This window comes from Lynx canadensis, chromosome F2 (genome assembly GCF_007474595.2).
Source record: "Lynx canadensis isolate LIC74 chromosome F2, mLynCan4.pri.v2, whole genome shotgun sequence".
In the NCBI taxonomy this organism is placed as follows: Eukaryota; Metazoa; Chordata; class Mammalia; order Carnivora; family Felidae; genus Lynx; species Lynx canadensis.
In genome coordinates, this window is record NC_044320.2 from 60,596,288 (window position 1) to 60,624,225 (window position 27,938).

At 41.8% G+C, this 27,938-nt stretch overlaps 1 protein-coding gene across 1 annotated transcript in view; it reads left to right on the forward strand.

Annotated features, from left to right (window-relative positions):
• The first annotated feature begins 962 nt into the window (after nucleotides 1-962).
• SBSPON (somatomedin B and thrombospondin type 1 domain containing) overlaps nucleotides 963-27,938 on the forward strand; it is a 77,001-nt gene continuing 50,025 nt past the window's right edge. Inside the window, exons 1-3 of the mRNA XM_030303897.1 lie at nucleotides 963-971; nucleotides 1,877-1,988; nucleotides 2,475-2,605. Of these exons, the coding sequence (XP_030159757.1) occupies nucleotides 963-971; nucleotides 1,877-1,988; nucleotides 2,475-2,605 (252 nt within the window). The remainder of the gene's footprint in view (nucleotides 972-1,876; nucleotides 1,989-2,474; nucleotides 2,606-27,938) is intronic.

Consider the following 27,938-nt stretch of genomic DNA (forward strand, 5'->3'; position numbering starts at 1 on the left):
GCAAGTTTTTGGTAGGTCTAGAAATGTGCGTGGTAGGGTAATCGTGGGCGTGGGGTAATTGTGGTGGCAAGGGCCTGCCTTTATGGTGTGATATGGCTTCCTCTGAAGGCTGACCAGGTCCCAGGCTAAGGAAACTTGACTATTGATTTGTGACATTCTGGATTGATAATTTAGGAATATTGTTGACTGTCTTCTCAGCAGTTTTCTCCCTCACTCACTGACACAGGCATTCTAACACCTGTTGCACATCTACCATGAGCCAGACCTGTGCCAAGTGACAGAGGGATGGAGAGGAGGAGACAGAGCCTCTGTCTTCAAGCGGTTGGGTCTATAGGTGAGAAATCTCAAGTAGTTCAGGAAATGTGACAGTTAATTTTATGTGTCAACTTAGCTAGGCCACAGTAGCTAGGTATTTGGGCAAACATTATTCCCAATGTTTCTGTGAAGGTCTTTTTTAGATGAGATTAAGATTTAAGTCAGCAGACTTTGAGTAAAACAAGTTAGCTTCCATTATATGAGTGGATCTCATTCAGTTGGTTGAAGGCCTTAGTAGAAACAAGGCTGACCTCTCAATAAGACAGAATTCAGCTAGAAGACTATCTTTGGACTCAAACTCAAACATTAACTCTCCTCTGGGTCTCCAGCCTGCTACTTACCCTAAAGAATTTGGACTTGCCAGTTTCCATAATCATCACATGCACCAATTCCTTAAAATAAATCAATGTCTCTCTCTCTCTCGAGATATATATATAGATATATATATATATATATATATATATATATATATATATATTCATTCTACTGTTTCTGTTTCTCTGGACAATCCTAATGAATACAGGAATCCAGTCTCCATTTCTTGATGACTTTTGTAGTTTACTCAACAATCTTTATTTATATTTATTTTTCTGATGGTAAAATGCACACTGTGAAAAACATAAACAATACAAACAAATAGCGCCAAGATGGCCACTGTGAGCATCTGGCTGAAAGCCTTTCTTTTTCCTCTGCATATATTGGCATGTATACCCAACAAAATTGGAATCATGGGTTTTTATCCTGTCCTTTTGTTAAAAAAAAATAACATTAATTGTAAGCATTTAAAAAATGTCATTAAAATACCTGGAAAGATGTTTAGCGCCTGCCCACTAGTCTGTTTTTTTTTGGAAATTTAGGTTGCTTCCTATTTTCTGTTATTATAAATAGTTCTGCTAGGCAAGTTTTTGTACATAAATTTATGTCCACCTCTCTGATTATTTCCTTAGGGAAGATTCCAGGAAGGGGAATTACTGAGAACTCTGGCCTCATAAATGAGGGAATTATGAAAAATGGAAGGGGAAAATGCAATAAATTAAATGAATTGGGTTGCTCTACTCATTTTAGCTGAGAAAATAAGAAACACCTGACCCCCTCCGGGGCTGAACTCATGGTCATCCACGTTACTTAGGGAAACCAGGAGGCACGGTAGAAAGAGCACTGGATTAGGATTCAGAGCTTGACTTTGGGGCCCACTTCACTTCTCTTTAGAGCCAGGAGCTCCTGCACAACATGTTCTGACGTGTTCTGCTCCCGGTTCTTCCTGGGAAGTAGAGACACAGCAACTGCCCTGCCTACTTTGCAAGAGATCATGAAGAGCCAGAGGTGGAAAGTGTGTAAATCGCTCCTTCACACACTTGGCCTTTCCTCTTCCTTGAAGAGCTAGGTGGGACACTGCTTCTCCTGTGAAGTCTTTCCAAGGATAAGTCAGAAGCTTCGACTCAAACACTTGCTCCAAGATCTTTGCTCGCATATATGGCGTTGCATTGTAATGGTTTGTTCACACTTCTCTTTCTCTGGCGGTCCCCAAGTCTGAGTCTTATTCCTCCTTTCTCTTTACCAGTGCTTAGCATCGTGCGAGGCCTGCAGGAGATGTCCAAGTAATGTTGACCAAAGAAACTGGCAAGTACGGAATGAATATGACATCGTCCGCAAGCATTTACTAAACACCAAAGGTATGTCTCTGAACTCAAGGCACTCACGTTACAGTAGAATAAATATAAACACATTTAAGGTAGACTTTGCCAAGTGCCCGGTTAGTTGTGTAGATGAAAAGCGCTGCAAGAGCTTGGAGCAGAGCCGGGAACCACCGCTCAGGGCTGTAGAGGTCAGAGAAGCCTTCTCAGACCAGACCAGGGCCTCTGACGAGGGGAGAATAAAAGATGTCATCTCAGAAAGGGGAACTGTGTCCGCGAGGCGGTCCGGTGTCAATCTGTAGTCTGGTACGCAGTAGGCACTCCATGCAAAGTCGCCAAGTGAGTGAATGAAGAAGACAGTGCAGCCCACACATTCTGAGAACAAAGGCTATTTATTTTGTCAGTGCAAAAATGTCATGTGGCCCAATAAGTATGAATGGATTGTCTAATCACCTCATCAGTTTCCAAATACAGCTACAGATGCTGTTGTGCTAGATTCCCTTCATGCCTTGCACAAAATTACAGGCTCAGGTACTTACATGTGCTCATCCACCTTGCTCCACACGCCGCCCTGGTTCTTCATGAGACCCGTGTCTGGGGATGGAGTGCTGCTCTGTCAGACCAGCTTCCATGAGCAAGAGACACGCAACTCCATGGTGATCTTCTGCTTCATTCACTGTACTCTCCGAAAGATTAAAAAAAATTTTTTTTTAATGTTTGTGTATTTTTCAGAGACAGAGAGAGACAGAGAACGAGCAGGGGAGGAACAGAGAGGGAGGGAGACACAGAATCTGAAGCAGGCTCCAGGCTCTGAGCTGTCAGCACAGAGCCTGACGTGGAGCTCGAACCCACAAACCGTGAGATCATGACCTGAGCTGAAGTCAGTTGCTTAACCAACTGAGCCACTCAGGCACCCCTCAGACAGATTTCTTCTTAAAAGCCACCCTGCTTTGTTCTGGCTGACAGGACCCAAACTTTCCTCTGTGCAAGTCATATTGCTTGCCGAAGTCCAAGAGTTGATCACCAAATCATCAGTGAATTGCCAAATAATCATGTGGGATCCTATGTTTTGCCTCTCAGCATCTTACTTTAGGAAAGAGATTAAAACTCGTCTTTGGAAATGACAGGTCACAGAGAGACATTTTTCAGTTAATGCTGGTTCGGCTGTGAATAACAGATTCCCACCCACCCCACCCCACCCCCCAAAAAAGTGAAACAAGATAGTAGTTTAATTCCTTCTTGCCCATAAGAAGTTTGGAGCCAGGTAGTCCAGGCTTTGTTTGTTGACTCCATTGTCACCAGCTGCACAGAACCCTTCTTGTGTTACCCTCGCCTTCCCTAGGGCGTGGCCTGCTCCCTCACACTAGAGATGGTGACTGCACTATCAGACATCTCAGCCACGTTCCAGATAGCTGGGGGAAGAAGGGAAGAGAGAAGATGCAACTCCTCCCTATTACAGAACTTATAGGACTTTCTGGAAACCTCACACGACACTCCCGCTTACCTCTCATTGGCCAGAACTGTGATGGCCACACCAAACTGTAAGGGAACATGAGACCAGTTGTCCTGTAGCTGGGGATCAGTGTGCCCCGCTAAAAACCTGGGCTCAGTTCGTTTGAAAGAGAAGAAGATGCATGTTTCAAGGGCAGAAAAAATGCAGTCTGTTTTCTGAATCCTAAGTTCTAATATTTCAGAGATGCTAAATCAGAAGTTCATAGGCCTGAATAGAGCACTGATGTGTCTAGTACCCTACCATCTACGTTTATATATCTATATATCTACAGACATATATAGTATATATGTGTGTGTATATATATATATATATGCTATATATTTATATACTTATAAATATATATTTATACATAAAAATAGGATCCTCATATTTGAATTGACATCTTTTGTTTTGTAAATTTCACAAAGTATAAGTGTCATAGTTATATTTTTCACATTCGATTATTTTAACTTTATTTATTGTGAGATACACATGTAGGGAAAATGCTTGCAGCATAAATGTAACTTGCTTTTAACTAGAGCTTTCAAGTGCTTCTACATCATCATTTCACTTGATCTTCTCAATAGCTCTGTGAGGAAGGAAGGAGAGCCTTCAGTATCATCACTCACATTCCATAAGTGAGGAGATATGGTAGATGTCTTTCCCGGGGTTCAAAGCCGATGGTGGGTCCAGAACTTGAACTCACATCTTTTGCCCTCAGAGCCCATGGTGTTTCACCCACTGCTGCCTCTCTCAGAGACTACAGAAATCTTGCAAAATTTGGCTGAGACAGAAAGAGGTGAGTGTAACTTTCTGGAAAATTATTGGCACGCAAAAACAACCAGAAAGGAATATTTAAACAAAATAACCTGAGCGCAAGGGTGTAAATGAAGCATGAATTACAACTTGAAATAAACAGTGTCTAGGGAGAGGAACGTGCAAAACTGGCTCTCAAAGATTTAAGATTTTACTATAAATGAAATAAAGAAGGGGGGAAGGACACATCTTTGGCAACTCTTTCTCCTTGTCACTATTTTTGGTTCCCTGTCTAAAGAAAGTTTTGAAGATTTCCTTGTAAGGACAAGAGAAAAAAAATTATGCCGTGACCTCATGACCTTAGAAGAAGCAACCATGAGTGAATATTCTTCTTCTCCAGCAGTTGGAAAGAATTGGTAGCAAACTGTAAAATCTTCCCACCCACACATGGCATAAACTGATGAATTCAGTTCAACAATCTCAAAAAGTAGTCTCTGGGAATCATTAACTTCTACATTTCAGATATGGAATGTCCCCCGGGGACTTGAATAAAGGGTGCACCCTAGGAAAGAGGCAGCCTTTCTTCCTTAAGTAGGCATTGGATCTGAGCCCTTATGAAAGATGTTTGGTGATATATATTTGGTTCTCATAAACTCTTTCATTTATGGAATTTCTTCTGGATGGTGGAAAGAAGCAATAAAGTGAATGTCTTGCTCCCGTGTATTTGGAGATTAGTTATAATCGTGTGAACAACTTGCTGAGCAATAAGGAATAAAGAGTTATTCTTTCCTCACAAAGGAATGTTGAGCCTACCCAGCTCATTTATTTATTGAACACACACTGAAATAAGATTTGTGGGTTACAGATACTAACTCATTTAATACTTCCAACCACCTTCTAAAGGAGGAATTATTTTACTAGTGAGGAAACTGAGGCACACAAATTTTAATTAACTGGCCCAAGGTCAAAGAGCTTGTAAGAGGACCCAGCACTCATGTCCTGGACCACCAGGCAGCTCTCATCTTCCTATGAATGAACCTTCTCATTCTTCCAGGAAGAATGTCTATGTAACAACAGGGTAACTTGGGAGCCCAGGTTATAATAAGAGACGTTTATTAGATTTGGTGCCTTGTGTCGTACATGACTGAAAAGAAAACTCCATTTCTCTCACTACTGCTACTGCTCTTACCACTACAACTACTCCTACTCCTACGTCTAACATGAATATGTGGGGTTTTTCCTCTGTGGCCATAGGGCAAAGAGGAGGGATGCGCGGAGCTTTCATGACCTCTCTGGATGCCTCCCTCTCCTGGCACTTCCGTGTACTCACCAACTCAGAAGCTCCCTGAACCCCTTCAGTTAGGGTTTCTTATTTATGGAAGCTTCATTAGGTAGGCACGATTGATTAGATCATTGACCATTAGTGGTTAACTCCAACTCTGGCCCCCCCCTTCCCCTCCCTGGAGTTGGAATGGGGACGGGGGGCGGGGCGGGGGGCACTGAAAGTTCCAGCTCTCTAATTAGAAGGTTGCTTCCCCTGGAAACCAGCCCCTATCGTTAGAGACTTTCTAAAAGTCACTTCATTAATATAAACTCAAGTGGGTTGAAAGGGGCTTGAAATGAATAAGAAAAGACAATCTTTTTATCCTTATTGAACCAGCACTGTTTCAGGAACTGGGGACAGAAACCAAATCTTATAACAAAAGGTGCTCCTTTCACCTTTATTGCTCTGGGACCGTTTTTAGGAGCCAGGAATGAAGCCCAAAATATACATTTCTTATTATATCACAGTATTACATGTCAGAGTACTCTGTGCCCTATGGAAGGAAAGAAGGAAGGGAGGGAGGGAGGGAGGGAAAAGGAGAGGGCGGGAGGGTGGCCTGGACATTTTGCAAAGGGATGGTGCTGTGAAGGATGAAGCTATATCTGATCATCAGTTTCCTCATCTCTTTTATGGGATTATCACAGCTAACTTGCCTTAATTATGGCTTATTTATAAATATACACCAAATCAGCTTCATGTATGTCAAAGCACTTTAAAAACAAATTGATATGTACATGAAGTACTTTTGTTATTATTATGATCAAGCCAATCATTTGTTTTTGTTTCCCATTTCTCTTTACTCCACCCTTCATTTGACTTTGGGATGAAAAAAAAAAGAAGACTCAAGAAACTAAAATTCTCATGTTCTCCAGAAGTCATTAGAGCTAGCTACTAATCTTTTTCCCTTTGGCTGAACATTCCGAATATTACACCACTTCCCCAAATGCAAAACATTCATTATTATAATGACACCTTCAGAAAGGAAACGTTTTCTGAATGGCATTCATCCAAAATCTTAAAGTACACTAATCTCCAATGCTTGAGGATGTTTTATTGGCGTGCAAACATTCAGGCCTTCTGTTTGTCACGAAAACAGAGATGATACAGCTTATGATTATCTGTTATCTACAGCAGTAGAGTTTCCTTACACAAAGCTTCAGTTTTTAGGCCCCTTTCATATTAGTCAGTTCTCAACCACAGAGCAAGGGCTCATCCCCTTGGAGGTGTCTACTGTCTCCTTGTTTCCTCTTCTTGGGTGAGTTTCAGGTGCAGGCGTTAGGGCCACATCAGAGGAGGGCTAGGACTGGAGGAAGGACTGTCTGGATCTAGGAAAGAATACAGGTTTTCTATGGAGTCTATGTTCAAAGTCAAAATATCACTTTGGGGTTTACCTCTTTTTGTTTGTTTCACGCACACTTCTGTTCCTTTCCCTCAGCGTGGACAATTGAGATTTAATATTTTAAATTCCTCCTCATCCATTCATTCCTCAGTCTATTCTAACCAGAATTCCACCCCCACCACTTCACTAAAGCCTTTCTCAGCTGCCTAAGCCAACGGACAAGTTTCAGGTCCTAAGGGTACAGAGACAAATAACCAGCCCCTGACCTTGAAGATCTTGTCCACCTCTGGGAAGAGACACAGGTAAACAAACAGTATGTGACACAGTAAAGGCTTTGGCGGGTGTTTTGGGGAGTACAGAGGGCATCTACTGACTCCATCTGTCATATCTGAGACTGGTGGGCAAGTTCTCTTTACACTTCTTCTTTTGGTTTCTAGAATAATACATCTCGGTTTTCCTTTCTCTGGTCATTCCCTCTCAATCTCTTTTCATGGCTCCATTTCCTCTATTCTTCCCTAAATGATTGTTATTCCTCAAGGGTCTGGACCAAGGCTTTTGTTCTTATTCCTTAGGCTTTCCTAGGACAATCTTATCCATATTTCTGACTTCACGTGTCACAGTAAGTTAGTGGCGTCCACATTCCCATTTCCAATTGTACCTCCCTCCTTGGCTCCAAATTTATTTGCCTATCACTCACCTGGGTATCCTACAGACATCTCAAACCCAAAACGTCCACATCTAAGCACATCATCAAGAACCTTCTTTCTTCTCTTCCTGTTTCCTATTTCAGTGGGTGGTACCACCCGCCACCCATCCCATCAGATTAGAAACCTGGATGTCATCCTTCGCTCGAGCATCTCCCTCACACACTCAGTCACCAAATCCCACCAATTCTGCCTCCTCACTGCCACCATCGTGGCTCACCTTCGGTTGACCTTCCGTATTGTGGCTAGAGGCATCTTCCAAAACACAAATTTGTTTGTATTACTCCACTGTGTAAATAATTTCGAGGGTTGCTCACTGCTAGCATTGCAGAAAAGGCTCTTAATCACTTGTTCCTGCCCACCGCCCTGAGAAGCCTCAGCAACCTTAGCCACGCTTGCTCCATTCAGTTACAGATTACTCTCCCACCTTTTCCTCCTCACTCATGAATACTCAGCTCAAGCAGTATGCATTTGGGAGTGTCTTCTTGTGCTAGGGTACTGGTGACTGCTTATTTCTAAGGCTGGCCGGCAGATGCCCTTCCTCTCTCAGCAGATGTGCCTGTCTTCCAGTTGGCTCAAAATCTGGCAACTGCCACAGGCCATGGTCAGGGCTAGGGTTTCGGAGTCAGGCAGACTAGGGGTTCAGATCCTGGATGTGCCATTTATTAGCTATAAACTTTCCTCCTGGTAAAATGGGAATAGCATTGCTCATTAGGTGACTCAGGAGATTCATTGAGAGAATAAATGCAAAGTATGTAGCATAGATCAAGTATCCAGTAAATGGCAGCTAATAGTATTACTATTCCTACTCCTAAATCTAAGAAATATATCCAGCATCTTAAAAATCTCCTAATTTCAGGAGAGGATGATAAAGCTAGGCCCTTCCCTTCTACTGAGGAGCTGAGATGTTAGAAATACAGCTGGGCTTTGTTTATTTTTCCTAAGACCACTTCCAACTGAATAGCCTATCATTCACACAACTGTGGCTGTTCACGTGATGGCCATAAACACACACAGCAAGAAGCCCGCCCCTAGCCTGCACCTGCTGGTGTCTCAGGTGGTCACCGCAGCACAGATGAGCCATGCCGTGCATCTACTAAACCTTCTGCAGAATCAGAGTCCTGCTTCACAAAGGTTTCTGAGATCAGCACTTAGGTGTCTCCTTTTACCTGTGCCCGGAAAAACTGGCCTGTCACCTGGCCATGCGTCTTGGAGAAGGGATTTCATTTTGGACCCAGTGATGCAATTAGTGAACGTGGACCTGCTTTTGGGATCTCCCACCCGCCCTCCGCCCTGTAACATGTCTCTTGAATACCCTGTTATTAGTAGCCGAGTCATAAAATGGAAAATAACCTTAATCTCTTCCTTTAACAGGAAAGGGGAAAATATTACTGAAATGGAAAAAATGATCAAGGAATAGCGTCAAATTGTTCCCAATGTTTGGGAATTCGGATTGTGGTAAAGGAGAGGATATTTGTATTAGTTTTTACATTTAAAAAGTTAAAACATAAATGAAGACTGTGAGATTTTGAAAGAAATTTCTATCTAGTGTTAAATGAATTAAACTAGGGTGCCATTTGACTGAGGTGACTCTGGATGCTGAGGCGACTGGTTCACGTAAGCAAACCAGAATCTAAGCCTGTAAATGCCTCAAGGTTAGAAAATGAAAATGCTAAGGACAACCAGTCACAAACAGTCCATCAGGCTTTAAACTGTGGCCAGGCAGATAATTGCCTTTCCTTGCTTCTGAAGGTTCTCTATAGGTCTTTCCCATGGCTCATGCCCACCCAGCGCTCCTAACCACTTCTGGACCTTGATTTGAGTCAACAAATGATCAAATAAACTTAAAAATTTCAATATGCCTCTGTTTTATCTTTTAATACCAGAGACAATATAAGACCGGACCTCCAGCAGTGTTTAGAAAACCGGATCCATGATAATAGTGTGTGGTTGAATAAGGGATAATATATTTTCAAAGATACTAGACTTATTGTGTTTGGGTTTGAAATGACCTCAGAACTTTCTCATTTTTATTATGTATTACAACATTGGCATAGAGAAAAACTAGACCCAGGGGCCCCTGAATGATTTTCTTTAAAGATTTTCACACATTTTATATAATGATGGATCAGATTAACAGTTAATTTACTAACAGACCAAACCAACAAAGAAAATAAAAACAAAAGTAATTACCAGAGGGGATGGCAGCTAGGGGTGGGTGAAGGGGCTCAATTCTCTGGTGATGGATGGTAACTAGATTTATGGTTGTGTATACACTTTACAGTGTATAGAAACATCGAATTATGTTGTACACCTGAAACTTATATAATGTTATATATCAATTTTACCTCAACAACAACAAAAGGCAGAGAAAGAGAGAGAGAGAGACCAGTTACATTTTAAGTGAACAATTTCCGGTCCCTAAAACAAATGTATGTACAGATTAAATAAACAATTCACTGTTCTACATGCTTTGTGATTAAAGTTTACATTCTAGAAAATTTATATTTAACTTTTAAGACCATCCCGGAAAGAAAAGCCCCTGAAGAACTTGCGAATATCTCAGGAAGCTTCATATTTTTAAGGAAGCATAACAATAGTCATGGTCCATATATTTCAAATATAAATAAGCCATTTTTCTCTCCTGTCTGATTTCTTTGTTCTTTGTACTATGGAGATTACTAGAATGGAAATGTTCTTCAACTCATCTCTGTATTAATGACTAGTATTTGGTATAACAGAATTTTGACCCCGAGGTACCAAATTGACTCTCACCTGTAATTTCTTTCAATTTTAACCAAGACAGAATCAAAGTGGTTATGTCTCTATTTTCTTATCACCTTATTTAACCACATTATTGTATTTGAAAGTTACATTTTTCCATAATAAAAATGATTCTTCTTCCCTCTATTTCTTACTTCCTTTTTCCATCCATTCATTAATCTCCCTTCCCTCCCTTCCTCCTTTCCTTTACCAAGTATTATTTGAGCACCTACTTTGTCATATAACAGATTAGGTATGAGAGATGAAAAGATAATTCAAACATAGTCTGTCACAGAAGAGGCAAGTACAGTGGGGGGAAACAGATATGTAAACAGAAAATCATAAAACAGCGTTAGTGCATGACTGAGACATATACAGGGAGCACTGATGAAGGGCACATCTCCAGAAAACATGGAGGTTGCAGATCAACCAGGGACTGCCTCCTGGCAAAGGGAAGTCCTACCTGAGCAGGTGAAGGTGGCTGTGCTCAAGGCTTTGCAGTCAGTGAGTCTAGGTTAAATAAAGGAAGGGAAATCTGAAATAGTAGACCAAGGTCAGGGCACAAAAGCAGGTCAGTTGCATCTGGAGTATAGTGTGAAGCCGGGAAGAGCAAAAGATAATGTCAGGGACTTTGCCTGGTGCCAGATCATGGGGAAATCTCCGTGCCACATTGAGGATTCTCAATAAGCCTTTGTTGAATAAAGAAAACAATCTTTATGCCCCAAGAGCAGTTTTATTTACATATTGTATAATTAATTCATTTCAATGTATGTTTACTGAGTGTCTAGTCCTAATTTGGGCTAAACTCTCAAGAAATTAAAAAAATTCTCATGGCTACATCAAATTCACTCATGCATTTCTATAGCTTTTCATAAATGGGTCAAAAGTAAGGTGGACCTACAAATGAGGCCCCCACAGATTTTTGAATGTTGTGTATTTGGCTTATGTCCTCTGCCGGAGGATGCTATGTTCTGGAGTAGACTAATGACTATTTAGAGAACAATGTAGGGCTAACCTTTATGTGATGGCTTCCCCTCAATCCTTGTATGATTGGATTCAATACTAATACATTTCCTTTATATATAGCTACGGTTTATAAAGCATGTTTGCATTTGTTAAATTATCCAGACTTCTGTGAGATAACTATGATTATCCCCATTTTACAGATCCAACATTCATTCAACAAATCTTTACCGAAATAAGGCACATACTGTTCTGGCTACTAGACTGAAAATCAAGTACAGATCAAGTTCTCTACTGTCACAGGACTTACATTCTTGCAGGGGCAGACAGCCCGAAAACAGAGACCTAAACCGAAGAAAACGGTAATGGCTCTGAAGACAGAGATGGTGGTATGGTCCAGAGGGACGAGTGTTGGGGAAAGGAGAGGCTTCTCTGGGCAGTGACACTTGAGCTGCACCTAGATGAGGATCAGAAGTCAGTCCTGGGAAGGTCCTAGGAAATAGCGTTCCAGACAGAGGGAGCAAGCTGAAAGACTCTAGGGTGAAAATAAACTTTGTATGTTTAAGGGATGCTAAAAAGGCCAGTGTGGCTGGAACCTCATGGAAATAAATGAGATGAGATGGGAAATGTAGGCAGGGACCAGATCAAGTAGGGCCTCCTGCGCCACAACAAGGCAGAGTTGGATGTTATTACAGAGGGGAAGCACTGAGGGCTTTGAACAAGCAAGCAATGGCTGGGTGACATTTATGTATGCAATTCTCACACTCCTGCATGGTCCAGCTTCTTTGAGCAAAGGCATTTATACCCAATGTTTGTATAAAGAGACATTCCAGGATAGTAAAGCTTAGAGATGTTTCTCTCTCTCTCTGGAGACATCACGGTAATAACGATAAAGCCCATTTCTTTCCCTCCCCAGGGATTTGCTTAAATTCCAAGAGGATGGGAAGGTTACCAGAGGCCCTATATAAGATCAGGTTTTCCTAATTTCAGAGTTTATCTGCTCGGATACACCCCACTGCCTGTGCAGGTGACATCTGGTTCTCATCACATTGGGGACCAAAGCAAGATATTGCTCTAGCTGTTGCTTTTGCTGTAATAGATGCTCTTTGTCTCTGACCCAGAGTTATCATGTCTCCTGTAAACCTGTGGCAGACTAACTTGTTAGCTTTCAAGTAGGTTAAAATCTCAGACCCCCTAGTTTCTGACTTATCAGTGACCCAATTCAATTTGCTTCTGAAAAAGATTTCATAATAAGGAAGCTGTGGGTTAGAGTGAGTTGTGACCTCTTGCCCAAGGTGAGGGGGACAAGGCTGTCACTGGGATTTCCAACTCCAGAAGGCTTTTAAGGCCTTTTTTAGTGCTTCTCAGAAGAAACCATCCTGGCCACTCTGAGTGTCCCTTCTGAACTCCCCAAGTGTATTACAATATATTCCTGCTCCTAGATTTCTCACACCAGTCTTCTGAAGGAGGTATATATACTCAAAAAGTGATACAAGAAACAGTAATTTTACTTTTTTTTTTTTTTTTTTTTTGAGACAGAGAATGACAGTGTGAGCTGGGGAGAGGGGCAGAGAGAGAGAGAGAGAGAGAACTAAGCAGCCTTCATGCCCAGCTCAGAGCAGGATGCTGAGCTCAATCCTACAAGCCTGGGATCATGACCTAAGCTAAAATCAAGAGTCAGACACATTCAACTGAATGAGCCACCCAGGCGCCCCAGTAAACAGTCATTTTAAAACAAGTTATGAAAAACAAGCTAACTAGACTTGTTATAGGATTCCTTTGAAAAAGAAGTTTGAGGCTTGATGAATTCCCATTTGAATTGAGTTTATATATTTAAAAAACCTCCATATAAAAGGGGCCTTCACATAGTGTGAAAGCAGCTTCCGAGGATGCAGTGCGATATCCCCCACCCTTCTCTATGGGATTGTTCCAGTCTGTCAGAGACTGGATGCTTCCAGCCCACGCAGCCGCCTCCCAAGAGGCACAGGGCCCGGTTGGTGTGGGAGGCTGTGTTCGTTTCATGTCACCTGGAGAAAGCAGTCACAAAGGGAAGACTCTGGAGGCCGTTTTCTGCTTATTTGTTTTGACTATGTGTGTTGAAAACAAAGCAAGTGACACCCTTGGTTGAACTTTTTATTTCCAGTTCCTACTGAACGTCCGCTCTCCAGTAAAGAATATTGATTAGATCCAAAATCAAATCAAAACAAAACAAACATCCATAGTAAGGTGCAGAATCTTGTACTTTCCTTTGCAAAGTCTTTTCCCCACTGACGTCTCCTATCATCCCAGGGCTCACAGTGAGTACTTCCACTTCGGAATCATATTTTCAAAGGCATTTGTCACTTCAGAATGTGCTCGGCATTAAGCTGCCATTGGCTGCAGTATTGTGCCCTATTTCAGCAACAGGGGAGCTCTTAAGAATTGATCGTTTGGATTGATTACAATAGTCTCTGGGCGGACATTAGGACTATGGTTTTGAGCCTTTTGTGTTGAACATCTTACCGATCGCTGGGTGAAAAACCCTGGTTCCTTTCTTTGTAGAAGCAAAAGTAGTACTTTTTCCAAAAGAACATTTCCACATTGACATACATTCTGTCGGTGGCTTAGAACTTGTATGAAAGTACTGCTTCCTACCCAATGACTTCATAGAACCAGTTTACAGCACCACCAGCTCCCACAGTGCTCCCCCTCACCCCACAGCCTCTAACATCTTGTCATTTTCACTACAAATTGTGGCGTTTAATCACAAAGCTTCATGTGGTTTTACACTGATGTTTCAGAAAGCTTTTTTTTTATCTCCAAGGAGAATGTGTTGTGTGGATCTTTTTTCTACGCCTTCATCTCCTGTGGTTTTCACACTGTTCTGAGTAGATGATTAACATTCAAAAAATACTTGATTGGATTGTGTAGTCCTTTTCTTCTGGTTTTATTCATGTATATAGAGACCAACAGTATACTGTTTTATTTACAACAATCCTTCATATGCTTGAGGATGAAGGTTGCTCTACTTTTCTTTTCTTTTCTTTCTTTTTTTTTTTTTTTTTTGGATCAAATAGCCCCAATTCTTTGCATAATTCCTGATGGTTCTCATCGTGCATCTGTTATGACTGGTGCTGCATTCTTGGAGATATGTTCCCTGAAACTCCTGTGAAAAAGTCTTCTATAGTTAATTTGAGAAATGCCATTCATTTGTTTACTATGGCTACCCAAGTCCTTTAAAACCTCAAGTATATTATGATTCTTCTAAAGATGGGTGTAGTGTGCCATTCGTTTGAGTCTTTATTTTATTTTTATTTACATTAAGAGGCGCCTGGGTGGCTCAGTTGGTTGAGCATCCGACTTCAGCCCAGGTCATGATCTCGCAGTTTGTGAGTTGTTCGAGCCCCACATCAGGCTCTGTGCTGACAGCTCAGAGCCTGGAGCCTGCTTTGGATTCTGTGTCTCCCTTTCTCTCTGCCCCACCCCCGCTCACACTCTGTCTCTGTCTCTCTCAAAAATAAATAAACATTAAAAAAAAAAAAAAAAGAATTTTTAGGCAATGTCAATCAATGCTTTACATGAAAATGCCCTCCAGCTTCTCAAATCCCACCTCCCGATTTTGTGATGTGTATTATTTTTGTTTTGTTAAGCAGAATTCATAACATTTTTGTTCCATTTTGCAATCCCAAATACCCCAAGTATTAGTCTTAATTTATACTTACATGGAACAGCCTTCAACAATGGTGCTTTTGTTACAGATTCTCCATCTCTGTGTTATTTTGATTTTTCGTGAGATACCTGAATTCCGCCAAACGAACTTTTTTAAAGAAAAAAATCATAAAAACCATATTAACTGAGTTATTTCATGTTGAGATTGTCTCTTACATTTATTCTCTCTTAAACATATTTTTATTGAGATATAATTGACATGTAACATTATATTAGTTTCAGGTGTACAACATGATGATTTGATATATGTACATGCCACAAAATGATGACCATAGTAAGTCTAGTTAATATCCCTCGCCACACATAGGTACAACATTTTTTCTTGTGATGAGAACTTTTTTGAAAACTTTATTTATTGGGGCGCCTGGGTGGCGCAGTCGGTTAAGCGTCCGACTTCAGCCAGGTCACGATCTCGCGGTCCGTGAGTTCGAGCCCCGCGTCGGGCTCTGGGCTGATGGCTCAGAGCCTGGAGCCTGTTTCCGATTCTGTGTCTCCCTCTCTCTCTGACCCTCTCCCGTTCATGCTCTGTCTCTCTCTGTCCCAAAAATAAATCAAAACGTGGAAAGAAAAAAAAAATTAAAAAAAAAAAAAGAAAACTTTATTTATTTATTTTGAGGGAGAGGGAAAGAGAGCACAAGTGGGGGACGTGTAAGGAGAAGAAGAAACGGAATCCCAAGCAGGCTCCGCGCCATGGGTACAGAGCCCAGTGTGGGGCTTGAACTCACAAACTGAGATCATGACCTGAGCTGAGATCAAGAATTTGACGTCTAACTGACTGCACCGCCCAGGTGCCCCATGATAACAACTTTGAAGGTTTAAATAAATTAGAATATTTATTTTAAAATATATATTTATTATTAAAATACTTACTTAAAATGTATTTATTTTCTCTTTAAAAATATTCTTATATATGTAATCCAAAAACTATGTGGCCACAGCAAAAATTCAAAAGTTACAAAGTAACATTAAATAAAATTTGTTATTCTATGTCTATTGGTTAACATCTTTTTTTTTTTTTTTTTTTTTTTTCAGTTAACTTTACATCCTGGAGATTATTTACTGATAGATCAATGTTCTGATAGGACATAGAGAGCTGCTTTATTCTTGGAAGCCTACATAATTTACCATTGTATGGAAGGAACGTAAATTTATTTCTTGCATTTGTTTCTGAATATAATCTGACTAGATATAATACTCTTGAATTACATTTTGCCTCAGAATTTCATACACTGTTCCATTATCTTTCACCATTAGATATTGTTTTAGAGAAACTTGAGATACTAATTTTCGCCCTTGTAGATAGTTTTATTTTTCTTCATGGATGCCTGGAGGGGTTTTTGTTTTTGTTTTTGTTTTTGTTTTTGTTTTAACTCTTGAGTTTTAATAATTTAACTAGAGTGTTTTTCATTTTGGTTGCTTGATATGAGTTTTTCCTGGCATATAGTGTGAACTTTTCATTTACAGACTCACTTTATCCTCCAATTCAGGAAAACTTTCCTGTATACTATCTCAGAATACTTTCTCTGATCCATTTGTCAGGCTAGTTAGTTCAGGAATGCCATTTATTCTTATGGTGGAGCATCTATATCTTTTATAGTTATCATATTCTAATTGCTTTCATCTCTTTGTATTTTTCTTTGAGTTCTTTGAATGTTTACATCTTAATATCTTCTCGGCCAGCAATGAAAGTTATAGTCATATCTACCTATGATGAATATTTCTTAAACTGCTATTGTATCCTAAGCATTGTGCTAAATGTCCCACTGTCGTGCCAGCTGTGTGGTTGTAGACACGTTTTTAACCTCTCCACGTCAAAGTCTAAGTCCAAAGAACGCTGACTAGTCTGACGCCTTGTCTCAGTCCATTGAGACCCTTGTTGAAACTCTACCCACAGGACTGTAAGATAAGAAATTTGTATTATTTTAAGCCACTAAACTTTTGGTGCTTTGTTATGGCAGTAACAGAAAATGAATACAAAGTTTGGTACCCTCAGTGGGGGTGCTGCTGTAGCAACTACGTAAAAATGTGGAAGTGTCTTTGGAATTGGGCAATGGGTAGAGGCTGGGAGAATTTTGAAGAACATGACAGAAAAGTCCAAATGGCCTTGCACAGACTGTCGGTAGAAATTTAGATGCTGCTAATGGCTCTGCTAGTGAGGATTTAGGGGCAAATGGGGAACATGGTAAAGAAAGCATAGATAAGGAATAAAGGACGTGTGATGGGAAACTAGAGGAAAGGGAACCCATGTTATGTGGGGGAAGAAAGCTTAGTGGAATTGTGTCTTGCACTTACATGGAAAGCAAAACTAGCGAGTGATGATACTGGGCAGTGGGTGAGATTTCCAAGGAAGGTGTTGAAGGTGTGGCTTGGTTTCTCGGCTTTGAGTAAAATGTAAAAGAGACGAGATAAATTGAAAGAAGAAGAGTTAAACCAAAAGAAACCAGGATCTGACTATTTGGAAAATTCTCAGCTTACCCAGATTGCTAAAGATGCTTAGACAGAGTCTCAGTGTCTGGAAAGCATGCCATCAAGGAAAAGCTGAGAGGATGGCTGGGCAATATTTTAATAATGCCCTAGAAGGTCTAAACATTCAGAAAACAGGGTCACAAAAAAGTCTTATCGTAGATGAAAAGCGGGCCTCATAGATCCCATCAGCCAACTCAACAGAAGCCAAAAATGAACATGAGGTTATCTGAAAAATATTTTGGGGAGGATCCCCTTGTCTAGTGGAGTGAATCACCATGACTCCCATCGAAGAACCACAAAGTTCCTGGGAATCTTACACCAGCAGAAACACCTCCAGCTTGGACTGAAAGGGTCAGAGAGAGTATGAAATGAGAGAAGCCTATAGGCCCTCCAAAATTCAGGAAATAGGCGGATACAGCTACTCAGGCTGCAAACACATACAGGCTTACCCAAAGAGCAGAGGAATGAGCCACAGAGGACTATTCCCAGGTCCTGAAACCAAGTGGAGTTTGCCCAACTGGATTTTGAAATTGCTTGAGATCAGTGATTCCCTTTTCCCTTCCTTTTCTCCTTTTTTTTTTTTTTTTTTTTTTTTTTTTTTTTGAGTAAAACTGTCTATAACTATTATCCTATGCCTCCTCTACCGTTGTATGTTTAGTTTCACAGGTCTGCAAGTGCAGAGGAATTGTGCCCCGGAATGGATAACACCCAGAGGCTCACCCGAATCTTAATTGGATGATTTAGATAACGAGACTGGGAACTTTAGAGCTGATGAGATTTAAGTGAGATTTTGGACTTTGAGTTGATGTTGTCATGCACTGAGGCTCTGGGGACCTGGGTGGGGTGAGTGCATTCTGCATGTGGGGCAGACATGGAACCCTGGGGGCTGGAGGACAGACTGCAGTGGGGAGAATTACCCACCCCTACATACATTGTCCACACCTTGGACATCCCTGGAACCCGTGAATATGTCATGCGGTGTGGCAACAGGCCTGGATGCAACCTAGGTGGTTAAATAGCTGACTTCGAGATGAGATGAGAAATTATTTGGGTAGGCTTAATATAACCACAAGTCTTTCAAAGTGGAAGACGGATTAGAGAACATGAGAATGAAAAGGACAGGGCTCACATTCTTGGCTTTAGAAATGGAGGAAAAGACCCCGAGCCAAGGGATGCAGGTAGCCTGTAGACGCAGGGACAGGCAAGGGAACAGTCCTCCCTCAGGACCTCCGGAGAAGAATGAGCCCTCACAACCCTTTGATTTCAGCCTGAGACCGGAGCCAGACTTCTGACCTGTAGAACTTCAAAGATAAGACAGTAGTGTTGCTTTGAGCCTCTGAGTTTGTGGTAATTTGTTACGAGCAGTGGGAAAAGGATACGTTCAGTAGCATCAGGACCCCTGGAAGGCTTACTAAAACACAGATTCTTGGGGCACCTGGGTAGCTCAGTCAGTTAAGCGACCACCTTTAGATTTCAGGTCAGGTCATGATCTCAGGGTTGTGTGAGTTTGAGCTCCGCATCGGCCTCTGCGTGCTGACCATGCACAGAACCTGCTTGGGATTCTCTCTCTCTCTCTCTCTCTCTCTCTCTCTCTCTCTCTCTCTCTCTCCCCCTCTTTCTCTCTTTGCCCCGCCCCTGTTCACGCTCCCTCTGTCTCTCTCAAAATAAATAAGCTTAAAAATATAAAATACAGATTCTTGGGCCTCGTCCCCTAGTTTCTGACTCAGTAGCTCTCGAGTGGGGCCTGAGAATCTGCATTTCCATCCAGTTCCCAGGAGATGCTGGTGCAGCTGGATGGAAACCATACTTAGAACCCCTACTTTCTTTCATCGGAGCCCTCAACTGCACCTGGTCATTCAGCTTCTAAAGTGGCCCATTTGATTTATTTGACCATCCTTTGTATCCTTTGGGTTGAGAAACCCAGAAGCGAAACGAAGGCTTAAAAAAGTATGGGTGTAATGAAGCAGTTATCACTCTGAGCATGCGCACAGCAGTTTGTAAAAAGTCACTTGTAGGGGCGCCTGGGTGGCGCAGTCGGTTAAGCGTCCGACTTCAGCCAGGTCACGATCTCGCGGTCCGTGAGTTCGAGCCCCGCATCAGGCTCTGGGCTGATGGCTCAGAGCCTGGAGCCTGTTTCCGATTCTGTGTCTCCCTCTCTCTCTGCCCCTCGCCCGTTCATGCTCTGTCTCTCTCTGTCCCAAAAATAAATAAACGTTGAAAAAAAAAAAAAAGTCACTTGTATGCCCTGCAGCATGTGTTTGGGGACAGGCCCAGATCGGAGAGATCAGTAGTGGCGCATTCAAGAGTGTAATTAGAGATAACAACATCTGTCTGTGTTACGCTTTTCATGGTACAGAGCTGGATCCAGGGGCCCCATCACTCAGCATGGCAGTAATCCTTGGCATGGAGCTAAATGGAACAGTGACTTCAGAATGACAACATTGATCTTGATTTTAAACCGAGCTCAGGAAGTACCATATTCTCATGTTTCACTGCATGTCTGGTATTGCACAAATTCTTCAGGGTTCCTTGCCGTAAGTGGGCCTTTTTAAACTCAAAAATAGTGCTATATGCTGAATGGAGCCTCTGACCCACTGCCAGGCACAGCAACGGGTGATTGAACAGATTTCTTATTGTCCTTGGGCATCCCCAGCCTCCCCGTGAGAGCAGTAGCTCAGGAAGAATAGACAATTGTGCTCTGTATTAATTTTCAAAGCACATTTACATCTTTCATCTTATCCTGTCTGTCACAAATAATATGACAAAGCCAAGAAGACAATCCAGGTTTCCTGAACCCTAGCCCCCTGTTCTGTCCTCCTCATGCTGCTGCAAGACTTTTATCTCAGTCTCTACATCAATGCCCAGAATGCTCGCCCATCTGCAGAGGACACATAGCCAGAGAGAGAGAGAGAGAGAGAGAGAGAAAGAGAGAGAGAGAGACCAACAGAGAGAGGAAGCGAGAAGGGACAAAAGGAGTAAAGGAAGGAAGGGAATTAAAAAAAAAAAAAAATTGGGAAGGATAAGGAAAAGAAGAAAAAAGAGACAAAGAAGAAAGGGAAGAGACCCTGAAAGCCCCAAAGCACAATTGGGAGCCATAACCTTCCATGCCAGTGCACAAGAATAATAGTCTTGTTCCCTTGGAACAGAAACATCATCCCAAGCCCGAGAGAGGTATAGGGTGTCCCAGAGTGGTTGGCATTATAGATAGCAGTTGTCATCTCCTTCCCGTCCCCTTGTGAGAGTAGCTTGGCTCAGAGTCACTCCCCTCCACCCTCTTGTCCCCCTGGCTGACAGGATCGGAGACGGGCATGTCCGCAGGTGAGGTGGCACTGCCCACCGGCCATGTTCAAGGGTATAGTGGGGCCAGGGTGGGCTAGAAAATGACATGGACATGCAGGCCATCTCTTGGCTCTCAGGAGTCCCACAGAGTCCCCAGAGTTATTCTCAGTCATACTGGATGGAGCCGCAAGAGAACAGAAACTGGGAAAACAACCCTGCCCATTCTGACTTGACTACTACAGGATTTAGATCCTCAGACCTTTCCACAGGAAATGTGGGTCAATGTAACACTACTTGAGTGGTGAAATGATATTTTTCAGAACATAAATGGAGACAGAAGACCAACTATGTATGTGTGCTGTAACAGGGGTCTCTATGGCCAGGTTGGGGGTGGGGCAGGAGGGAATGGCTAAGTAGAATGCCTGTCGGGTATCCTGGGATGCACTGTGTTTTGACTTTTAGCATCATCTCACTTTGTTCAAGGATCTCTTCTTCCTCATCTGTACTCTTCCTATTCTCTCTACCCACAACGTTCCCTCTGGAGGTCATCCAGCCCCCCGCACAACAGCTGGTGCATTGCAGGTACTTAAGAAGTAGGGGGATGCTCTGCTCCTGGGAGAGGCCAGAGCACAGAGTGCTTGACCCTTTTATTGGTGGAACCTGAGAGTCACGGATAAGATGCATGGCTAGACTCCATGACTTTACGATGCTTCAAAACCATAAAATCCTAGAATTCTTATGTACTTAGAAAACCTCAAGAATGTGAATTTCTGCATCTGAAAAGACATTTCGTAAAGATTTATAGCAATTTGTTTATCAGAGGTTTATAAATCGTACTATTAGTTGTCTTTAATATAGTTCCAAGATTTTTATTTTATTTACTGACATCCTATTTCAGTAACACAATTGGAAACCGTAATCTGTAACGACTCTTCTACTGTTGTATGTTACTGCAAGAAATGATAGGGCACGTTTTTAGAATTCCAAAAAAAAGTTAACTACTTCAAATGGAGTGAATACCAGTAAGACATAAATTGCCTCCGCCCAACGTATGTAGTAAAAAGGATCAACACTTGGGTCTTCCAAGACTTTCCATGATATCATCTATCAATTTATAAGCTCTGGGGGAGCATATATAGCTTAATGAATGGCTTCCCATGTTGACAATGTTTGGTTGTAAGCTAAAGGAAAAAAAACCCAGGAGGTTCTACAGGTGAAGAAAAAAGAAAAATATAGAAGGGAAATATAATGAAAACTTGAAAAATATTTGACTTCTAACAACTATCACTGCTTCGTGGAAAACATATTATCAAATATTCAGTGTCATCAATCTTTTCAAAATTTGCCAGGTTCTGTGCTCTGGAGGAGGAGAACTAGGAGCGGATAACAGTGTAGCACACTGCAGAAACTTAATTCACACTAAAGCAAAAACTACCCAGGCTTGTCTAGGAATTTCTATATTGATCATACTTCCTGGGGGCTGGAGGCTGGAAACTGAGTGGAAATATTACATGTGTTTTGGAAGGGAAGTTAAAAGAAACAGCATTCACCTAAGAAGTTACACAAACTCAAGCTTTATCCAGTTTTTGCAGAGGTAACCTTCTTTGATACTTAATAGCACTTTGTATCAACTCACCCAAGATTTGTTGATCACTAATGGGGGCCGGATCTTTACAAAGAAGGGATAAAGTTTTCATCAACTGAACCCACTGACCAATTTTCATCTCACTAGAAGTGAGAGAAGACATTATGCCCCCAACATCATGCATTATGAATACATCGCATCATTATCAAATATCTTATCAAAAAGTTTGAACCCAAATTTAATCAAGACTCTAGATCTAATTTAGCAGTTTGTAGGATACACAAAGGACAGAAGAGCTGGATAAACAACATATAAAGAAGTCAGGAGAGAAATCCAAAATGTAGAAACTTCTACAATATACCTGAGCCATCTTTTCAACATGTCAATGGCATGGAGGAAAATGAGCCTGTGTGTATTAACGGGGAAGAGGCTGTTGAGGATTATAAGAGTCTAGGGAAACAGAGCAAACAACGCAACATGTGGACCTAATTTGGAGCCTGATGAAAACAACCAACTGTAAACAAACGGTGGGGGAATGATTGGGGAAAATTAGAATATTAGATGCTATTAAGGAATTATCATTACATTTTCTCAAGTGTGGTATTAGCATGATTGTTGTGTAAAAAGCTGATTTTAATTTTTAGAAAAGTATGCTGAACTATTTAGGGAAAAAATAGCCTTTAAAAGGCGCCTTGGTGGCTCAGTCGGTTAAGTGTCTGACTTCAGCTCAGGTCATGATCTCACGTGTGTGAAGGGTTCGTGTGTTCAAGCCCTGCATCGGTTCCATGCTGACAGCTCTGAGCCTGAAGCCTGCTTCAGATTCTGTGTCTCCCTCTCTTTCTGCCCCTCCCCTGCTGGTGCTCTGTCTCTTTCTCTTAAAAATAAATAAACATTAAAAAATTAAAAAAAAACTTTTAAAATATTTCAACAGATTTTTGTACAAACATAGTATCAATTAATTCCCTTCATGATTAAGGCAGTTTGAACTGGGTTTTCTGCTAAGTATACGTGAGGAATGCCTGGGCAGCTCAGTCAGTTAAGCGGCAGACTTTGGCTCTGGTCATGATCTCTTGGTTTTCGAGTTTGAGCCCCGCATTGCACTCTCTGCTGTCAGTGCAGAGCCCAGTTTGGATCCTTTGTCCCCCTCTCTCTCAGCACCTCCCCCACTTCCTCTCCCACTTGCTCTCTCTCTCTGTCATAAATAAACATTAAAAAGTTATTAAAAAAAATCAGTATGCATGAATGTTTGTGATAGCTACCTAGTAAACAGGGAGAAACGGACAATTCAATAGAGAGAAGGGAGAATTTCTGGAGTGATGTCCCTGAATAAGCAAGTTGTGATCTAGTTTAGGGCTGGCAACACAGGGCGGCTCATGGACCCATGCCAGCTGAGTGTGTTATTGACCCTTGACAAGATGGTACAGAAGTTGAGAGTACACATTTTGAAACTTTTATAACAATTTGACAGAGTAATTTTATGCCCATTACTCTAATAATTTTTAAATTTGGCTTATAAAAAAAAGAGATTGGTTTTCCATTACTTACAGCGGACAGATTCATAACTGACATGGTATTTGTTATTTTACCATCACACTTTCCAGGGGCTCTTGACTTGGGTCCTTGAAATGTGCCTCAGGAAGTCTATAAACCCAAATGGCCTTGCACACAAATACCCACACAGACACATCCGTACACGTCGTGCATGTGTGGCACACGTCTGTCAATAGCTTTCATCAGATTCTCGTATAGGTCCCAGACCCAGAAAACGTTGATGAGCTTTTCCCCAGAGTTGCCTTTCAGTAATCCTCCCCACTCTGTGCTGGGTTGCCTTGTAGACACTATTTTCCTCCAGATTTCCAGATTTTTAACTTTTCAAATGCTAATTCCTAGCTCTATGTATTAGTGTGGCCCCATCACCTACAGTCATTAAAGTTCAAATGTCTTTGAAAAAAAAGGGGGCGGGGGGGGGGGTTCTGGGTGGTTCAGTCAGTTGAGCATCTGGCTTTTGATTTTGGCTCAGGTCATGACCTCATGGCTCCTGAATTCCAGCCCCGAGTTGGACTCCACACTAACAGTGTGCCTAACACACTAACAGAGCCTGCCTGGAATTCTCTCTCTCTCTCCCTCTGCCCCTTCTCCACTAGTGTGTACATGTTCTCTCGCTGTCTCTCTCTCTCTCTCAAAATAAACAAACTTTAAAGAAAAAAAAGTGAAATGTCTTTGACAGTTCTCCTCATCACTCTGCCAAAAGGGAGCTCTTAAAAATACTACAAAGACACCAAACTTCCCTCATGATGGACAACCTCCCTGACACCCAGGTAGGGTATGGGGCAGGGCTCCAGGGAGCTTTCTAGAGCCTCAGGCACCAAGGATTCAGTACTTGCCCATCTCACTTCTACCGGGTGGGCAGGCTCCATTCGAACAATTCTTTTTGGCTTAGTTACTCACCACACGATTAACTGTTAAAACAAATTCCAGAAAGCACATCAATTATTACTAATGAATTCCAAATCAAATCATCCAGAACTACAAAGGGCCACCAGATGTTTCAAGCAAGGAGAAAAGAGGCGGTGGGAGGCGTGGGGAGAGGGAGGACTCTTTCCCACCGCTCTATTAACTTAGATCTGAAAGCTGTAATTTATCAGGCACCTGACATAAAGAGGCATCACACACATTTAAAAATATTTCTTGGGGATTGTTCTAACATTAATTTCACGTGGAATATTAGTTTATACTGATATCAGCCCTACCAAAACCTTTCAGACCTCTTTTACGTATATATCTCATTTTATCCGTAGAGTATCTTATTGAGGGAGCAAAGGCTGTGGCTATTTCTCATTTTTTCCAGATGAGTAAATTAAGGTAAAGTGAACCACATAGGTTTCTTCTTCTTTTTAATAGTAGGACTATGTTTAGAAACCAGACGTTCTGTGATCATGGCTAAATATTGCCATTTCCAAATAGCCAATGAGCTAATAGACATAAAAACTTTCTAAGGAATAGTCACAAGCGCTCATATGAAATGTGCACAATAGGCTTTAAGGTATGTATCTGAATGAGATTTACCAAGGCAAGGAAACCTGCCTGCAGTGGTGAGCCTGAGGGTCAATGTGAGAAAGTGGGGATGGGCATGGGCAATTGAAGGTCCCCAGTGGCTGGGGCCTCTAGTAGGGGGACAAGGAGCAGGGGATCTGTAGGCACCAGGATGCCACCAGCAAAGACACAAGATGGTTTTCTATAATGTATCTAGGGGCAGCTCATCAGCAGTCAAGTACACAGGGCTCCTTCTCTGAATAACCTGGCTTCCCCTGGAAGCTGGTTCCACTATCAAGCCAACTGGAGATTCTCACTGGACTTGTGTCTAGAATAAAACTCCTCCAGGGGCGCCTGGGTGGCTCGGTCGGTTAAGTGTCCGACTTCGGCTCAGGTTATGATCTCATGGTCCGTGAGTTCGAGCCCCGCGTCGGGCTCTGTGCTGACAGCTCAGAGCCTGGAGCCTGCTTCAGATTCTGTGTCTCCTCTCTTTGCCCCTCCCCTGCTTATACTCTGTCTCTGTCTCAAAAATAAATTAAAAAACATTAAAAAAAACAAACAAAAACCTCCTCCAAATGGCTGTGGGATTGGCATTATGTAAAATATGGATGATGTATGAGGGGGCTCATAGACTTGGGAGTGAGAAGTAGAGAATCATGGAGGAGAGCCCAGGAAGGAACTTGAAAACACGTGGTTCAACTTGTTCACCTCTCAGGTGAGGGACTGGGCAGAGAGGACACACGGTTCACAAGGACACGTGCTTTCTCTTTAGATACAAGCTTTCTTCTGCTTGTTCTCATTTTTATGCTCATTTAAAATATTTATATATCTTCAGCGGACTCTAAATATTTGAAATTTGTGGTCTCAGAAGTTTGGAATGAGTAAGAATTAAGTGTTGGTTTTTGTCTCTCCTGCTACATATTTCTTCAAATAATCAAATTTTCTTTAAAGGTAGATTTCTGATTTTCTTATAATAGCACATGTTACAATTCTCAAAAAGGGCCCAAAGTTTCAGGTAGAGACAAGTCTTACTGGCTACACTTTTGTTCCTGCTGTGTAAGGACTGCAGAATCAGGCTGAATTTTTGTTGGTGAGTGCATTTTGTGCTGCATTCCATCTCTACAATCCGTTTGATTTATAAACTCTAAAAATAAGACATACTTTAGAGAAAGACGTGGGCTTGATCAGAGTGAAAGTAGTGGAATAAACAATCTCTTGCAATCACTAACATTCCAAAATCATTTTCCAGAGTGATCATCAAGCCAAGAACTACAAAAACCATTTTCTGTAATTGGCACTGTACAAATCAATGCAAAAAAAGAAAAGAAAAGAAAAGAAAAGAAAAGAAAAGCCCTACTTTCTGACTCAGGGACACATTTGTTGGTTTCCTAACTCCAAGATCTAATCATATACTTCTTTTAGAGAAAAATGAGGTGATAGGAGAGTTAGAACCACACCTTGCTTCTTTCTCTACTTTCTCTCCTCTTCTTTATTGGATTTTAAATTAACTTTTATTTAAAAATTCTAGTACATAAGGATGCACATTAAAACTTTTGTTTTTTTAACATTTCAGTTATTGTTTTGAAATTTAAGAAGTGCTGAATGAAAGCACCAAGACCGGGCCTCCTGGATCATTAACCTTGTGTTTGGTGCCTACTTTCCAATTGAAAAGCCATTCAACAAGCATTTATTGAGTGTCAGCCATGTGTGAGGAGCTGTATTGCAAAGATAAGAAAGGGACAGTCTCTGCCTCTCAAGAGGGTCCCACTCTTAGAGAGGAGACAGGTAAATGGACAAGATAGCCCCACAGTGTGACAAGAACCAAGATGAAGAAATAATAGTCATCACAGCTAACGTTTATGATAGGCTTGCTAAGGGCATGGCATTGGGCTAATAATTAATAATGTACCTGGGACCGAGATAGCACAACAAGGGGCAGAAGTAATTAAGATAGAACACTTATGTATGAAAAGAATTGTAGGCTGTCCACTGTCCAAGAAAGAAAGAAAGAAAGAAAGAAAGGGAGGGAGGGAGGAAGGAAGGGAGAGAGGGAGGGAGGGAGGGAAGGAAGGTAGGAATAAGGAAGAAAGGAAGGAAGGAAAGGGAAGGGAAGGAAGGGGAAGGAAAGGAAGGGAAGGCAGGCAGGGAAGGGAAGGGAAGGGAAGGGAAGGGAAGGGAAGGGAAGGGAAGGGAAGGGGAGGGAAGGGAAGGGGAGGGGAGGACGGATGGAAGGAAGGACAGAAGGAAGGAAGGGAGGGAGGGAGGAGAGAAGGAAAGGATGGGAAGGCAGGTAGGAAGGAAGGAAGGAAGGAAAGGGAAGGGAAGGGAGGGAAGGAAGGCAGGCAGGAAGAAAAAAGGTGATACACACACACACGTGTGTGTGTGTGTGTGTGTGTGTGTGTGTGTGTGTGTGTGTATAATGTCAGATGAAATGTAGGGGTACAGGAGAGGGGCAAAGTCAGACTAACTGAAAGCCACCTTATTTTCATTACTTCCCCAAGCCCTAAAACAACAGATATTTCTGAGCCTTGTTAGGCTTCAGCCTCACCCAGGCAATCAAAAAAGAGTCTGGAATGG